This window comes from Gracilinanus agilis, chromosome 2 (assembly GCF_016433145.1).
Source record: "Gracilinanus agilis isolate LMUSP501 chromosome 2, AgileGrace, whole genome shotgun sequence".
Lineage (NCBI taxonomy): Eukaryota > Metazoa > Chordata > Mammalia > Didelphimorphia > Didelphidae > Gracilinanus > Gracilinanus agilis.
The window spans coordinates 715,361,433-715,380,413 of NC_058131.1; the positions used below are offsets into that span (position 1 = coordinate 715,361,433).

General features: G+C 36.9%; 1 protein-coding gene across 1 annotated transcript in view; it reads left to right on the forward strand.

The window, feature by feature from the left end:
• The window catches only part of PCDH15 (protocadherin related 15), a 660,961-nt gene that overhangs the window by 356,933 nt on the left and 285,047 nt on the right, over positions 1–18,981 (forward strand). Inside the window, exon 16 of the mRNA XM_044660331.1 lies at positions 9,551–9,679. Coding sequence (XP_044516266.1) covers positions 9,551–9,679 — 129 coding nt within the window. The remainder of the gene's footprint in view (positions 1–9,550; positions 9,680–18,981) is intronic.

An 18,981-nucleotide genomic window follows, 5' to 3' on the forward strand; every position in this document is an offset into this window, starting at 1 on the left:
TCTTGATTTGAGGAGTTAATGAGTTTCTTATCCTAAAAATTTCTCAAAAAGATTACATCTCTCCCAGAAAGATCCAGGTCTATTTATCTACCTCCCAACTCAATAAATATACCCATAAACTTGGAGGGATTTTATTCCTGCTTTTGTTTAAGACTCTCAAACTTCATCCATGCACCAGGCCTATCAGAACAAGCTTTCATTGCTGTTAGTAATGCCTCTCTAACCTGGCATAGTTTTAAGTAGTCTTGCTCATTGTTGGGGGACCATTTTGGGTCTTCATGGGGTCAGTGAATTGCTCTCCTACTCTGGGCCTAATTGACAAGACAGATGATTTTATTTTTCTCTCTTTCTGTCAAAAAAGCTTAGAACAAATTTTCCACATATATCCATATGGGATCATAAGACTGATAAATACTTTCTAGCTTTTTTATAACTACAATAGGCTCATCTTCAAAGGAAGGAGTATTTTGCAGTAATCTCTCACTATCTTGGGGGTTAATAGTGTATGGTGCCTGAGGGAGACTAAATCTCCCCCTTTATTGTAAGTGGGTACTTCCCTTAAGGGGAATAGACCTTTAACTGAATTATTTGTGATTTCTGCTTCTTGGCTGGATGTTTGGTTTGCTATGGAGTAAGTAGGGGGAGGAGGAGGAGTGAGTGAGCTGAGAGGAAGGGGTTGGTTTGTAGATGGGACAGGGGAAATGGTGGGTCAGGTAGAGGAAAGAGGGGCTGGGACAGGGGAGGAAGAGGAAGAGGCAGAGTGAAGGGAGATCTTCGGGGGCTATGGAAGGAAGGGGAGTGGGGAGGGGAGACACATGGAGAAGTTGAGCAAGTGGGGAAAGAGAGTGGGTTCAGGCCATGGGCAACCAAAAGCTGAGCAAAGTATGAGAAGAAGTACTCAGCTTGAGGCATAAGCTGGGCAGGTTTAGATGGAGAGGAATCTTCCTTCTGAATCTTGAGATTACTCAAGTATTTCTCAATGTTCTCTATTTGAGTCTATAAGTTAATCAAGGTAACTTTCTGTTGATTTTTTTTTGAGAAGAAATAGATAAAGTGTAAAATATCCTATGAATAATAGCCCACCCAGGGACAGTACTAAACAAAGCCATTCTGAACCTGTCAGCTATTTGAACTCAGTTAAGTTCTCTGAGAACAAAAGCTATCTCAAATGGAGAGGAAACTCTTCCCTCAGAGTCAATATGATTTTAAACACCATTCTTAGACACACCCCTCTTAATTAGTTTAAAAATGGAAGGTGGGCCAAAAGGCTTTAGCCAGAGGCTAAGTTAGTGAGGACAAACAAAAGCTTTCTATTTTAGGCACAATGAAATATTTCCTTATAGGTAAAAACTCCTAAGAGCAGCTTAGCTGAGGTGGTCTAGGAGAGCAAAAGGCTTTTATGGGTGTAGAATACAGGCTTAAGAGTTTAAAATTGGCTTGGAAGCAAGATAGGGTTGGAGTTGGGCAGCACTGAGGGGACTGCCCTTTTTGCAGAAGCTTCCCATGCTGTGCTACTCTACAGGCAGGGGGAGCACAAGGTATGCACAGTGGTCTAAGCATCACCTCATCTCCAGAAGTTCAAGCTGATATTACAGTTTTGAGACCCACCTGGGGGAAGGGGTATATGCCAGGAGGCAGGGACACAGCTACTCAACTGTACTCATTCCCCCCCCAATTGTATTAGCTTCTCACCTTTCATGCAGGAAACTTAGGGAATCAGCAAGCAAAGCCTCTGGGCAGGCAAATGGGTGTGGACTGTCATAGCCCAATGTGGGATGCAACAGGAATCAACTCATGGGATGCTGGGTAAGCAATTTCTATTCACACAGTAGAGAGGGGTCAGTCAAGAATGACAATTGTTAGCTAATTTGTTACTTAGGGAAATTGAACCCTGTCATTGGAAAGTGTTTTAAAAAGAAAAGAAGTCTGGCAAGTCTTATTAATTAATCTTTTCTAGGTACTGGTTTTGTATTTCCAACTATCCACATACTTCTTTCATTGTCATCATTTGATTGCAGACAATGAAATAATAATGATGACTTACAACAAGGAACAAGTATTTATTAAGCACTCACTATATGCCAGGCACTATGCTAAGCACTTTACAAATATTAACTTATTAGTATACAGTTGTGGAAGACATGCTAAAGCCTGAGAACAGAGTAGTCCATGGAAAATAAATCTTGAACCCCTGGAACTGCATTGCCCTAGATTCTTTTCTGTATTAACCACAATTCTTTTTCCTTTCTATTTAAGTGCATCTTTTGCATGAGAGTATATAAGTTTTGGGTAACGCCCCTCTCCCTCCCTCTTCCACATGAATTGAGTGGTGACTGGTCTTTGTTGCCCTAGCTCTTCCATGTGAAGTGAGTGGGGAATGTTCTCTGTGTTCTCTAGCTCTCTAGTTAAATATTAATAAAGCTCTATAAATATTATACGTTGGAGATATTGAATATTAATTTTAAAATCCACAGAAACAATGTCTCTGGAGTCTCTTCATTAAGCATTCTTTTTAGAGAAAGATTATTTATATCAAGGGTTCTTTACTTTTTGTTGTATTTTAGACTCCATGATCCTCAGTCTGATGAAGCCTACAGAGACCCTTTCACAGTATATTTTAAAGACATAAGATAAAATAGGGTTACAATAGAAACTAATTATATTATAATAGTTATTAAAATGAATTCAGGTCTGCAAAGTCCCTTTGCACCTTCCTCCTTGTAAATCAATATTAATTTGTTGTTCTGTCAGTACAATGAGGAGGTTACTATTCAGCAACTCCCAAAATATGTTTACTTGCCAGGGAAACAAGACACTGTATGAAAAAGTTACTCGCCAAAATTCAGAAGACTTGTAGTCGCAAGTTCAATTCCATTTCAGAGTGAGTTGAAGGGTTGTGATATTGCTTTGTTCCAATATTGTTTATGGTCTCTGGTTCTTAACATCTTATGCATTTTCATCTATGGGATGAAATAAAATCCATCCCATACCGCATGCTTATAAAATGTGTATTGACAGAACACGTAGGTGTCAAGGATTCCTTTACCAACCTTTGGGAAAATTTAGACACAAGATGTGCCTTAGCATTGTTTGGGGATTTTGGTTAGAATAAGACTTTGGGACTATGGCAGTGAGCCAAAAAGAGAAATTGGCTCTCCTTGGGTCAGAATCCAGGACTGAACCTAGACTGTGTAAGATTAGGAGGTTTAGGGTTCTCAAGACCTGTGATTGCATTTTCATATCATTTTTGGGTGTCATCTTTATCATTATCTTTATCACCACCAGCACCATCATCAACATCATCATCATCATCATCATCATCATCATCATTATCTTCATCCCTTAGTATATTATTCTATCACCTCCAGGGCAGTATATGTGGTGGTATAATTAAGAATATATGTGTTGCCTTAGAGGTAAGCTCCAGAGACTTTACACCATTACAAATGGTCCAGGAATAACTGATGATGTACTTCTAGTATACACCTAAAAATATTCTTAAATACTTGGTAATTGATGCCTCAGTAGCCTCTGACATTCTATGTGAAGGGAGATATATTCATTAGCCTAACATGATACATTAAGAATAAAAATGTGGCTTATATTCATGATAATGTAGCATAACCTCAGTGCCTTTAACTACTATTCTGAGTTCCAAATGGCAACATGGTTTCAGAAATAAAAAAATTATGATTTAATATGTAGTGAGATAAGCAACTATTTATGGGAAAATAGTTGTTGTTTTTCCCCCCTAGATTATTAAATAATGTCTTTAGAGCACTAAAACTATAGATAATGAGAATGAATGTGATAATAAATCCAAAAGTAGGATGAAAAGTGATCACCCTATGTAGGCTATATTTGAGATTAATAGTCCCTAAGCCCATCCTCTCTTTTCTACCTCCTCTTTCTCCTTCTTTTCCTCCTCTTATTCCTCTTTTCTTCCCCTTCTCCTTCTTCTCCTTCTCCTCCTCCTCCTTCTTCTCCTTCTCCTTCTCCTTCTCTTTCTTCTTCCACACATATCAATATTCATATGCAAATTAAAATATAATCTTTAGTATGTACATGTTTACATGCTTTGTGTATGAAAGAGTATGTGTTTCTTTGTATACACACAAGAGACATGGGATTCACGTGTTATTGTTTTTTTTGTTCTTTTGTACCTAATTGGTGTGAAAATCTTTCAGCTGCTGCATTTTCCCTGCCTACATCTTTTAGGCATTGCTGTAATTCCTACTAGTCTCTGTTGATTCACTAGAATTCAGATGGATGTTGACAAAGATCTGTTCTCAATAACTCAGCCACAAACATTTTCTGGAGTAAAAGAAATAATACTGAAATGTGCTGTTGTTATTACTATGTGATAGTGTGTATGTATATGTGTGTGTATGGGGAGGAGGTATTCAGCGCTAAGTATTTATAAATCTTAAATTTAGGGTAATTCTGCTCTTGTTGATAGCCACAGTAGCTTTTTCGGTAGCTGATCTTATGAGATTGCCAGTCAGTTCCCAATTGTGGCAAATAAACAAGACCTACATTTGTCTGGAATGATGTGTGTGTAATGGGGTGAAGAACTGGTAATAATCTCTGTAGAGATTAGAATTTAACAAATTGACAGTTATTCAATAAGGTTTGTGTTGACTTAAATTGATTTAAGATTTGGACATTGGCCCATAGACTCTTCAGTTGAACTGGTAATAAACCCTGAGGAGACCAGCAGGTGTGCATATCATGTGGAATGTCTCCTGGTGATCCTGAATTTTACATTCCTTGCTAGTAATTGATTTACATACATACACTTTCATTCCCCAAGTTTCCAACCAGAATGCAATCCTAACATCCTTTCATGTCTGTATCTTATTAGTTTCCTTTATTAATGAGTTCTTTGCTATAAAAAAGAAAATTACTGGAAAAGAAGTCAAGATATGTATTTTCTAGTCTCTGTGATTCATAATTTGATACCTTATCAACTTTGCTAAAAAGGCAGGAAATTCATGTATTTTGGTTTTGTTCCTGTTGTGCCTAATTGCTTTGAAAATGTTTCAACTGCTGCATTCATTCTGCCTTCATCTTTTATGCGTTGCTGTAATTCCTGGTGGTCTCTGTTAATTCACCAGAATTTAAATGAACGTTACAAAGATTTGTTTTCGATAAACTCAGCCACAAACATTTTCTGAGGTACATAAAACAATACCGAAGTGCCCTGTTGTCAATCCCCTTATGCTGCCAGCCAGATGTACCAAAGCAGGAGGACAGATTGTTCTACTCTATTCTGGCAGCGAGTGAACCCCAATTATTATTTGGGTTTAATTCTCTTTGCCTCACTAAGGTTGAATGTAGGACACAGGCATGCAACTGTGATAGTTCATTGAAGTCCTGTGGAAGGATATTTTATACATTCAGTATGTCTCCTCTTTCAAATAATAACATAGAATGAATATTGTTCGTAACAATTACCACCAGAAACAAAAATAAAGGGGGCTTGTATCATAGCTTCATCACCACAAAGGAAAAAAATACTATCTTTATACAAAGAAATGGAGAAATGTTTTTCTTTCTCTTTCCTGGGTGGGGAGTGGTGGAGGAGGGAATGTATTTAAAACTATTTTACTACATTTTTCATTTTTATATCCTACTTGTCTCCTGATCTAGTTCTCCTGTTAAAACTGTCCTTGTAAGAAAATTAATGGTTAAACAAACCCAACCAATAAGAGAGCATGTCAGGTGACCCAAGCCACATTCTATACCATTATTGTGCTGAAGAACAGAGATCTGCTTCATCATTTGTGTTTGCAGACCAGAATTGATGATAACAGTGGATAAGAGTTCAGCTGCCTTTTAGGGTTGTTAAACTAACTGGGATTAGAGGAGTTCCGTTTGTTCTTCTCTTGATTCTACTTGTATTGTTCTATACCAGTTCATACAAAGCTTCCTTGGTTTAGTGGAAATCCTCTTAACTTAATTTTCTTGTGATATGTCATTTCTCTACCACAATTTGTTCAGTTATTTTCTAATCATTGGACATCCACAGTGTTTCTAGTTTTCTGGCACTACATAAAATACTATGGTGAAAAGACTGTAAAAAATGAGTAATTTTTTGGTCATTAACCTCATTGGCCAGTATTGGGATATTGGGTATAGAAGGTATAAACTATTTAGAAATTTTTGGAAAAGAGTTTTGTATTTGCTTTAGAGTGCACGAGTTTTCTAGTGCCCTATAAAAGGTAAGGGGGACTCTTTCATTTAGTTACTCTACATGTAGTGTGTATAATATGTACTTGGAGGACTAGAACATCTGGTGAGAGGGCCCTCAACCCTTTCCAGGGCTGCTCATTCACCTTTGATGTCCACTTCTCACCCCAACTCTCTCCTGTGATTCTAAGAAGCTGTAGTGTATGCATTGACCACACCACAGCAAAACTATCTCAGAAGACAGGCTAAACCAGATTGAAGGCAACTGACAAGCCACAAATACATTGATGAGTTAAGGGGATGTCCACTCAAAGCATGTGACAACCTCCTCCTGCTGAATGGGTAGATGAGAACAATTTGTTCCAACAGCCATGAAAGTGACTAATGCAGGCACTGTGGAGCACTTGGAACTTGGTCACACATTGACAAATGCCAACAAAATCCATTGCATCCCAGGCTAGCATTTGTCATCTTCATTTTTGTTTTGCCCATGGGCTTTGATGACTTAGGAAGAGAGAGGTAGGTGCTTTTGCAAAACTGCCTCATATAAATCCAATTCATGCACAAGTCAAGATATCACCCTCATGATATCATTGATCCTCTTAAAAAACAAAAACAAAGAATGAACAAGTCTACAATGAACAAAGAGTAAGTGAACCTTTCTGAAGGATGTGTTTAGAGGAACATAATTTAAATTCATATACAGTGGTCCCTCACCTACCACAGGAGTTACTTCCCAGAGATTCTCGTGATAGGTGAAAATCTGTGAAGTAGGAATGTTATATTTATTTTATTATTTATATATATTTTAAGGCTTTATAAACCATTCCCACTCTCCTATAAACCTTTTCTACACTCTTATTAACCTTTCCCACATGCTTATAAATACTGAACCAATCAGCACCCAGGATACAGAACACAGCTCTGTGTTGGTCCTGTAATTTAGCAAAAACTCCCTTATACAGAATTTTATATATATAACTTACAATGCAGTGAAGCCGCAATAAATGAATCATGATGTAGTGAGGGATAGCTGTAACTCAAAAAAAAAATTACCCCAGTAGAGGAATAATTAAATCACCTTTACATAAATATTTACAAAGTCATAAAAATAACCCTGTCAATTCTGTAATTAATGGAATATATGATAAAAAATATTTTTGGCCTTTGCCTCCACACATATGCTATTTGGTTAAAATGGCATTGATATTCAAATTAGTCTTAATGAAGGCATGGGTAAATGGAACTTTAAACTCTAAGGAGTAAAACATTAATATAATAGTCTTCTTGTCCTCCTCTGCCACACCATGGTAGAAAGAGGGAAAGAAAAAATAAAGAAGGAAGGAAGAAAAGAAGGGAAGAAAAAAGAAATCAAAGGAAGAAAGAAACATGAAGTAAAAGGGGAAAATAAAGAAGAGAAGAAAGCAAAGAGAAAGGGAGGGATAGCTGAGAAGAGGGGAAGGGAGGAGAAAGGGGAAATCTAAGTTGATCACTGCTAGGAAATTATAAAGAGCATATGAGTCCATTGCCCTTTTAGTGTCAGAATACTCCAGACTATCTCAAGTTAATTTCAATTCCAACTCTTAAGTATCTCAAGTAGTGAATTTTAATCACTCCAGGAAAAGAGGAGCAGTAATATGGTCAGATAACTGACAAAACTAAATAGGCTAAGATCCATTCTGATAGTTCACTGGTTTGGGCAGATGGGAAATGGAGGAGAAAAAAAGAGCAACAATTACTATAGGGATGGACTTGGCTATTATTTCTGGAAAGGTTCCTCCCCACAATCTACCTCCCTACATCGCTGAAGAGTTGGTTCTCACAGGGGGATCTCCAGCAGCAGAGAAAGAGCATCCTATTTGGTAGGTGATATCATGTGTATATCATCTGGGACCTCAGAAATATAACCTGAGCAAAGGAGTGGAATCCACTCTCTAGGTACTGTTGCTCCCATGGTCTCTTTGCCTTCCTATGGCAACATCATCTCTTAACCCAAAAATCAACTGCCTCAGATCAAAGATCATATTTCTACTTACAACTTGTGGAAGCATGGTTCTAGGAAAACGTGGCATTATAACAACCACAATTGGATACCCAGCTTCTTGGTTTCCATGCAGTATAGCAACAATGCATGAGCAGGACATTATCCAAGCACTGGCTTCACCTTGCTAACCTTAGTAAGGACCCTGTGATGTTACCAATTTCTTATTTTATAGGTTGAAATTGAAGAAAAAACAAAGGGGGTGATAGGAGACAGAGAGACAGAGAGAGACACACAGAGAGAGTTAGAGAGAGAGAGAGAGAGACTGAGGGAAAGAGAGAGAATTGTTTGCTGAACTATANTTAGAGAGAGAGAGAGAGAGACTGAGGGAAAGAGAGAGAATTGTTTGCTGAACTATAAATGAGAAGCCTCACCCTGTGGTCTCCATAAAGGTGAAAGCAGTTTCTGAAAAAATGCCTCTGGGAGGTGCTTGACATTTCTAGATGCCTTTTACATTCTAATATCACCATTTGCACTTTTCATCATTTTTAAAGGAAAAAAGATGGTTGCAAATTATAAACCTTTGTTTTTCCAAACATAAGTAACAAGGGGAATAGATGGAGATATACTACTTTGAGTAACAGGGAATCTACAGGGACAAAGGCAAGAATTAATTCAATCAACCAATCCATAGAGACAATATATGAGGATGGAAAGCTCAAGGCATACTTGAAATGAAAAATCATTTAGTTCTTTCACCAGGAGGCAGTGTGATTCTTTGAAAAGGAAGAACTCTGAAATCACTTTACTTTCTGCATAACCTTGACAAGTTATTTTGTGCTTCTGGGCCTCAGTATACTCATCTGTAAATTGAGATGATCGGTCTAGATGACCTAAAAGGGCTTTTCCAGTTAAGCATATTGAATATTATGAAAATTCCCATAATCAGAGAGGAAAAATGAAGAAGTGACTTACTCAGAATAGTAAAGGGTAGAATTTAGACCGGAACATAATGTTACTGATTTCAGAGCTACTTATTTGTCCAAGAGGACTTTTTTATTGTGAAGAAAGTGTTAGAAGTAGACTGGAAGAGAACTGGGTTTGAATCCTGCCTCTGACACTTAATAGTTATGTGGTCTTGATCAATTTACTTCACTTCAAAGAAACTCAGTTTCCTCATCTATAAAATGTGGCTAATGAGATCTTAATAATTCAATCCTGGGGTCAAAAGGATAAAATTAAAACATAATTTACATATTCATATGTATGCCACTTATCATAATTACTGCTTCTATATGGTACCCTCTCTTCTGTGTCTGCTCTCAGTTGATTTCGTGATGAAAAATAATCAGCTTTTACATACCCATTTTCTTTCAGACTTCAACAGCCACTGTGAACATTGTAGTGACAGATGTAAATGACAACGCTCCAACTTTTGATCCCTATCTGCCAAGAAACTTATCTGTGATTGAAGAAGAAGCCAATGCTTATGTCGGACAAGTCAGGGTAAGTGGAAAACATTAAAATATTCAATTTTGAACAAAGCCCCAATAATATAACAGCAATAGCTTGATATCTACAGTCCTTTGGGTATAAGTGAGGCATAGTACAAAGTTTATTCATTTTTCAACCACTGAATGCTGCTGTCATAATTCTGTATTTATAAAAGATTCATCATGTCATTGGATCCCTTTGCTGTTGAAAATTGAAATTTAGATCTTATCCATGGCAATTTCATGCCTTTCATCCCATATAGACTCGAAAGACATCCTACTCAATGCCTTGGAAACTTTCACCAACATCTTTTTAGGTTGGATGGAGATCAGGGCATCACTCACAATGTCATAATATTTTTTGAATCATTAATGAAAACCCCAATCTTGCTACATGGTATTCTACAAATATCTTACTCTCAAAGAATAGATACAACTCAAGTCTATTGATACAACTCAAGCCTATTGATACAACTATAAGATACAACTCAGGTCTACTGTTTAGGTCTCTGGAGTTTCACCCAGGAATTATGTACTTATTGCAAATATGACCAGTTTTATGAGCAATATACTTCGATATATGGATTCCTTATTTCAGTGAGGCTAAACACTACTTCTGTGGTTAAAGTTGGACCCCAGGTACTCCTTATCTTATGCAATATTTATTTCTGTCTATCCAGGAATCATCCCTATGAGATTTACTCCATGTGCCAAAAAGGCTTTCTTTTCTCTGGTCCCTCTAATATTTCACAGATTTCAATATAGATCTTCAATCTATTACACACATATACATAGACATACAAACACACACACACACATACATGCTGCATCCTTTTCTGATCATTGATATCATCATAGTTCAGAAGAAAACAGAAATCATGTAGCCCACACTACCCCTTTTATAACTCATGAAACTAAAGACCAAGGACCTAAAATGAGAAAATGGCAGATTGGGAATTCATATTCATGTCCTCTGACTTCAAATTCAGGGTTCTTTTTCCTTCCACAGACTACCCTGGATGAACAACTTTTACCCTCACTATTCATTACCTTTACCAAGATGCTACACGTGATCCAGTTCTTTTTTCAAATCATTAGCATCTCATTTGAATATGATGCTTTGGGGACTGTGATCTTCCATGATCCAGATCCAAAAAACCATATGAGGTCTGCCAGAAAGCACTGTTAGCAACGGGTTCCTTTTCTCTTGTGCCTAGGAGCAGCTTGGGATGGCTAACATTGCCATATCATTTCCCAAATGCCATTCAGGCTGCTCTCTTCCTTTCTTGACTTTGAGTCTAGGTCATTTACCATCTGAAATTCAGGTCCTTTAGGTACAAACTGATAAACTGACTCTGTACGCTTCTATTTAATTGGGAACTTATACCTGAATATATGAATAACTTAAATATAAATAACAACTGACCATTTTGTGATCTTGTTAAAAGAGGCATATTTGATTTCCTGATTGTAAGTGTACATATTGATTTTTAAAAGAAAATGATACAATAGATATTTAATGATTTTGCCATGTAGAAATGTCCTAGAGGCTTCATGATGATTCTCCAATGTCTGCCACAGTGAATTAGTAACATCATGCTCTATACCTGTATTGTATTTCCTTGCATATTCTCTTCCAAGATTCCTTATTTTCATTCAAGATTCAACTCAGATGCTGCCTCCACTGAGAATCATTTCAGGATCCTTTTCACACTGGAGTACTTTCTCTAACATCAGCATTGATGTGATCTAGTAACTGTGTGTGTGTGTGTGTGTGTGTGTGTGTGTGTGTGTGTGTGTGTGTGTGTGTGAACTCATTGAGCAAAAAAAATCTGATTTTGCACAGAGTAAGCACTTCAAAAATGAGCACTGAGTTGGAATAGAATGTGTTAGCATGGGTCAATTGTACAGAGATCACCTAAAGCTGGTCACCCCATCCCAGTAGTCTTGCACTTTATGCCTTATACGCATTGTAGCTGACCTGACTTTTCTTAGCGTACAATAATAGAATGCAGTCCTGAGTCAACACTGCGTTCTCTGAGCTTTGAGACAAAAGAGCTTGAATTTATTTAACCTGAGCTGCAAATATATTCCTGTGGTGAGTGAGAGATCTATACGCTCAGTTTTTGCTGAGACAAAGGGGTAATAACTCAGTTTGAATCCCTTAAAGCCATTTCAGCATCATTAGTAAACCAGGACTTTTAGAAGAGGAAAGAAACTCATTCAGGAAGAAAAAAAATCAATGTTTCCTTCAACGATACAACTTAATATTAAACAAAATAAATCAAAACCTTGGTGGCCTTGCTCTGATTAATGGGACTGTCGGCTCCCTGTATGGTAGCCCTTAAGATGAAATGAGCAAGTTTTTTTTCAGGGATTTTGGGGGTTTTTTGAAGCTCAGCATGGCACAGATCAGTGCCTGAAATAAAATCCTTCTCCAAGTGGGTCACAAGTAGTAGAGTTTATGGATTCCCTCTTCAAAACCAGTGTAAAACAAACACAAAATTGTGCTTGCTGAAGTCTGGGCAAGAGTTGGAAGAATTTTAAGAGCAGATCTATTTCAATAATATTCATATGCAATTTTTTTATTGGAGTTTCAGCAACATGTGTGTATTTATAGGAGGTCCTTAGAAGTCATCCATACTTTTCACCAGCAGGAAATAACTAAATTAGATTAATTTCAAGGGCTATTGTCATAAATCAGTACTCCATCTATCCTCCATTACCATTTTGTGAAAAGTGGAAATGACAGGGTACTCTCAATGACTGGATGTAACAGTGGCACCCATAACAATCTTCTAAAGGTAGAATGACTTTGGTAAAGGATTGGGGATTCCCTGTCACTGATCCAAAGACTGGCCTAAGTGAAAATTCAGAGAAACTCACTAGTTTGGCACCCAGGAGGTGAATTATTCCCTTATAATAAGAACAACAAAAAAGGTGACTTACATTTTATCCTGCTGTAAGGTTTACAAATTCTTTCCTTAAATCCACTTGCATTCTCCCACTACACCTTACCCCAGCTCCTCAGATAAATTTTGCAAATATTGTTAATCTAGATTTTACTAATAAAGTGTCCGAGCCTCAGTCAAGTTAAGTGACTTGTCCAACACAGCTAATAATCAGACCTGGAATTCCAGCCAAGATCTCCCCTGAGTCTAAGAGTCATCTAAGTACTACGTAGTAGTGATAGAGGTAGCTAGGTGTCCCAGTGGATGAAGCAATAGGCTTATAGACCAGAAGATGAGTTCAAATTCAGCATCAGACACTTAAAATTGCTGTATAATTTAACCTCTTTTTAGTCACTGTTCATTTTTTCAACTATAAAATGAGGATAATAATACCACCAATGCATAGGGTAATGTACGGATCATATGGGATAATATTTGTAAAGCATTTAGCAAAGTGCCTGGTACATAACAGGTACTTAATAATTTATTCCTCCCTCCCTCCCTCCCTCCCTCCCTTCCTTCCTTCCTTCCTTCCTTCCTTCCTTCCTTCCTTCCTTCCTTCCTTCCTTCCTTCATTCCTTCCTTCTTTCTTTCTTTCCTTCCTCCAGTCTAAGAATGATTCTTACAACTAGAGGCTATGGTTTCCTAGATTAGTGAAGATTTTCAAGTGGAGACTAGCAGACTATATTCTCAGACCAACTAAAGTAGGTTTCTCTACCTACCAGTGCCAGAGCACACACTTACATAAAGAGGGAGCCTGAAAAGAGGGGAATGGGAGTGAAAACTATATAAATCAAGCTTCTAACTATAAACTATAAAGCTATTTCTCCAACATCTCCTACTTGTCCTTTTTTTGGTGATTTATTAATCTGCCTAATCCTTTTTTTTCTATGAATTAATTTGTTGTTCACAATTTATAGAGAATGAATTAATTCACTCATGCTTTTTTCAAGAGTTCTATTTTTCATCCATGCCTGTAGAGAGATGAACTTGAAATATCTGGAAATCCTAACAAAAACGATCAGTCTCTAGAAGAACAAAAGGCAATTTTCCTCAACCATTCAACTTTATTTTCCTGAAGCCTCACAGTGGATTCAAAAAAAGTAGAATATATACATTTGTATCTGGGTTAGAAATCATTAGAAATCAAAATATACACACAGCCATTTGGAATGAGGTACTTTTCCCTCTAATTTCACTGAAGTTATTTTTTAAATAAAATAGATGGATATCCATGGAGAAACTTTTAATTCATTGCAAAAAAACATATAAATTATATAGTAAGACTTCACTAAGAATTTCAAGGGCTCTGTACTTTTGGTTCTGGGCTAGTTTAGATGTATTATTCTGGAAAAATTCTGAATATGAAATCAGAGGACTTGTTTTGTAATCCACACAGTTCCCTTTAATTATCATGCAGGCCTTTCTTTGTTTGTTTCTTTTGTTTGTTTGTTTGTTTTACTTACTTATTTGAAGGATATTACTTGCAATCTCAAAGAATACTCCATAGATCATATGGAGAAAATTATCAATCAGCAGAAATGCCAATAAGGGAAACAAAGTCTCCAAGCCAAAAATAGTTTATTGAGAGAGGGCCTGTATCACAATAAAGCCAGAGTCTGGTCAAGACCAAAGACCCTGAGCCTTAGGAGATGGCCCCTTTTATGTACAGTGTCAGATTAAAGACAGAATATACAGTTAAAATTTAAATAGAAAGAACATAAGAATCACTTCCAAATAGTTATCCACTATGAAGTTTTATTGCTCTAGGCCATTGTTTCATTGGGCAGCTAGGGGATATGGTTGTTAGAACACTGGGTCTGGAAGCATGAAGACAGCTTGAGTTCAAATCCGAACTCACCCACTGACTAGCTGTGTGACCCTGGGCAAATCTGCTTGCCTCAGTTCCTCATCTATAAAATGAACTGGTGAAGGAAATGGCAAACGACTGCAATATGTATGCCAAGAACCCATCCAAAATATGTGGTCAGGAAGTTGGACATGACTGAAATGACTGAACAAAATAGTTTTGTGAAAAGGGAATTAACACTGCCTTTGTTTTAACTTAATCAATCAGGGACTTGGAATTTCCCTCCCTTGTAATTTAATCAATCAGGAACTTGAAGGTCCTTTATCATTGATTACAAGTACAGAGAAAGAAAGTTCACACCCTCAGAAACAGGAAATTAATCCCACAACACTGACCCCCTTGGCAGTTCCAGACAAATTAAGGAACTATAATAAGTTTCTGAGAAGTGACATGGAGAGCCAATGGGTAGAGAAAACTGTGTATAAGCAGGGACCCAGGACTGCTCAACCTCTTTTGCTCTGGTGGCCCTTGTTCAAAGAACATTCTGCTGCCCATTTGGCTTCTAAAGGGACTCTCCCTCTTTCTTGCGCTGGCGGCCCTTGCCGAAGGGACTCTTGGACCCGGATTCGTATTCCTGTGTTGGTAACTTGGACCTGAAGGGAGACACTTACTCTGAGGACTCTTTCTGAAGAGACTGCCAAGCTCTTCAGACTGGAGATTGGAACTTTGTCAGAGGCCAATTTCATTTCATCAGAGCAGACTCTAGGGTGATAGGCTAGGTAGGCAATTCTCTACCTGCTTTCTACATTTCCCTCTATTAACTCTCTCTCCACTTTGCTATAATAAAGCTACTAACAGCCTTATAATTTAATTGTAATTATTATAATTTGGCGACCACCCTTTTGAACTCTTACAATTTGGCTGAACATGAAGGTTTGAGGAATACTCTCATTCTCTTCACTTTCTTCACTTTTTACTCTCTCTAAAACTATCCTTAGGTAAGTTTTTTTAGGAGCTAAGTCTGGAGTTTGGAACTCCCACTTACTGCTCTAAGTCTATAGATCTGTTTGAAATAGACAAAAGGGCAGATTAGCCTCACAGCTACAGTCCTTGGTCTGATACTGTAAAGCAGTTTGGAAGCCCCCTTGCTTCTACAGATATGGATAAGCTCTGCTTCTGTTGTCTCCTGACCACCACTGATTCTCCAAGAGTGATGCATGGATGGGTGAGTTCTAATGCCTTTTCCCTTAAACTGAGAATAGCTGTGTAACTGGCCATTGCTTGCTGCTGCCTGTTAGCAGGTTTTGCTTGTTTGTTTGTTTGATTTTTATTTTTTTTTAGCAAAAATCAGCCAGCCCTCAGGGCTTCACTTGGTGAGGCACTCCCCCCACACACCCACTCCCACAAACTACTATCTCATAGCCTAGTACTCCAGATTTGTGAGAAGGAGTTAAGTACTGGGGGAAGTTAACAAGCTCAGCTTTTAGCTTTCTTTTTTTTTTCTTTTTTTACCCCCAAAAGATCCAGGTTTTGGAAATTAAACTCTGATTTCCTGACCCCAAAACCAGGTGTAACCGAAATCTCCATAGTTTCTAGCCATTTAAAGGAGAGTATCTTGCTCCTGGGAGTCATTTTTTTTTTTTTTTTTGTAAACCTTTTCTGAGCCTTCACCTGCCTCCAGTATTAGCATATGGTTATTTTACAAGTGTCCTTTATCTTGTTTCCTCCTTATCTAAGCTAAGTATGAAAGGCTACATAATATAACAGATTCATTATTTGAGATAAAAAAGACCTGGGTTCTAGTTGACCTCTGACGCATATTGTCTATGAAATAATATCTCCAATGTATGTCTGTAAGATTAAGTCACTTAACTCTTCAATGCCCCAAGCAACTCTTATAGTTTGTCTTTTATCTTGAAAGAGGACCAATGACATCATGATGTGATAGGTGATGTCTTGACCTGCTGAAAAACGGGATTTATGTGAGGCAGAATTATGTAAAGATGTCAGTCTCACTCCCATCCAGAGTCATTAAAGTCTGGAGAGAACTTAAAAATTTATATAACTTAAAAACTTAACTATAGTTTGGGAGAACAAAAGTTAAGACAACATATTACTGAGAAGTTGATAGTCTAAATAGATAGAACTAGTTTCTTCACTGGGAGTATATACCCCAATTAAATTACAACTTAATTTAAAAAAATAAAATAAAACTAGGGAAAATCTATTTCTAAAACCTATATTCATAGTAGGACTATATCACATAGAAAATACTGTGGGAGTAATTGGAGTAGTAGACTGGGAGTTGGGTGGACCTGAGTTTCAATCACGCCTCACATTCTAGCAGTTGTATACCCAGGCTAGTTACTTGACCTCTCTACCATCCTAGGATTATAGCTAACAGTGAACTCTGAAGCCATTTAGTTCCATTCCTTCATTTTACAGATGAGGATATTGATAAATAGAGAATGGAACTGGCTTGTCCAACATGGTATAGATAACAAATGGCAAGGATTAGTATTTAAATCAGGACATTTGATTCCTAATTCACTTGTTCCATATTACCTCTCTTTTCGTATAGGTAAAAGACTGATATGAATATTTTTAGCAATTACATCAAATGAAAATATTTTTGTAATGGGATTTTTAAATATTAAATAATATGTGCCTATTGTTTACTCTTTCTATTAGTCATATTATTATAGTATCTATTTCTTTTCTGCTTTATGATTTGCAAAGGACTTACTATAAATGATCTCAGTTGATAAAGTCATCCTAGTAGAAGCTTTAAAATATCTGTAGACCATTCAAGTTAAAATAATAAAAAAAAAAAACTCAACATATTGTCCAAAGTGAAGTGATATTCCTTAGGTATAGAAGCATTATATAGTTGTATACAGCTATTATTCTCTTCATTTTATAGAGAGCAACCCAAGACTATGAAAAAATAAGTGACTTTTCAGGTTCACAAAAATAGAAATCTGAGGGAGCATGATCATTTTCACCATTATCAAAATACTTAATAGCTATTGTATATTTGTTATTTCTTAAAAGAGAGAGAGAGAGAGAGAGAGAATGAAAAAAAGCTCAGAGAAATCCTTCTCTCAAGTATCACATTACTGCTGAATATTTCATTGGGCAAAGTGGTCCATTGGGAGCTTTCTAATCACATTGTCAATAAGGTTTCTTTATGCAGAACAGTCCTGAGCAACTAAGGAGGCAGATAAGTGATGGTCCTTCTCCTTCCCATTAACTTTTCTTTGAAAGTTTTTATTCAGAGAGGATCTGAAGAATCAGAGAATATGCCTCTCAAATCATTTCTTTCTGGCCCATATTATTGTCACCACATGTCAGAATTAATAGGTCTCCTAGATTTACGTGCCTCAATATTATAAATTATAGGTTGCTCAATCCACCAACCCTTCTCCATAGCACATAACCAATCTGTATGTTCCTTTTAGAAATAGTTCATGGATAAATTCAAAGAGGTAGGCTACCATTCTACAAATCAAGCTTCTTATTAACTTATAATTTTATAATGAGTACTTATTAGAGGCAATTTCCATAGTTTATTAAAAATCATTTATATAACACTCATTAAGAGTAGCAGTAAGCCAACAAATGTGGCTCAAAGCTCTAAGAAGAGTGCTTTCCATCAAAATGCTTATTAAAACTATGGTCCCTGATAGTCCCCAAGATACCATCAAAAATGTATGTTCCAGACATATTGAAAGCTCCCTTTGCTCTGTAACATTCTTTGGTACTAACTTCTTTCTTAATTACCTGACACTCTGGCGTGACTTCCCTGGTCTCCTGTATATGGTCTCAGTTTGGGCTAGGGCAGTGATGGTGAACCTATGGCATGGATACCAGCTATGTTAACCATGAATATGGCACTGGAAGAGCCAATTTGAACCTCATCTTTTTCTATAAAATGGGAATAGTGATACTTGTAATACCTACCTCTTGAGATTGTTATTAGGCTCAAACATGAAATAATGCCAAGTGCCATAGAAGCATTTTTCAGGTGCTTTATAACTTTAAGCAATTATTGTTAAGCATTTGTATTTTGTTCCGGAAATGGAACTGTCCATCTTCTTTCTAATTATTAATGTCAATAATAAAAGCTAATATTTATAAGGCTCATAAAGATTGGATTTATGGGTTTTTTTCCTCTCCTTTGTTCCTTATTAGAAACTAGTAAATTAGGGATATCACTGTCTATTATAGATTAGAAATGAAGCTGAAAGAAGTCACCTAGGTACTAATTAGGCAATGAAGTGACACTATTTATGGAGGATTAGACTTGACTCAAGTAGTGTTGAATTTAAATCTTACCTCAAACAATTACTACTGTGGAAAACTGGGCAAGCCATTTAGAGTCTCTCAATGTCAGTGCCTCATCTGGAAAATGGAGGATGAAAAAAGCACCAGGTCATTGTGAGGATCAAATGTGATAACACACACGTATAATATATAATTATATATCACATGTATATCTTATATGTGTTATATAATTATAAGCAATACATACTTTCACATTATATATATATA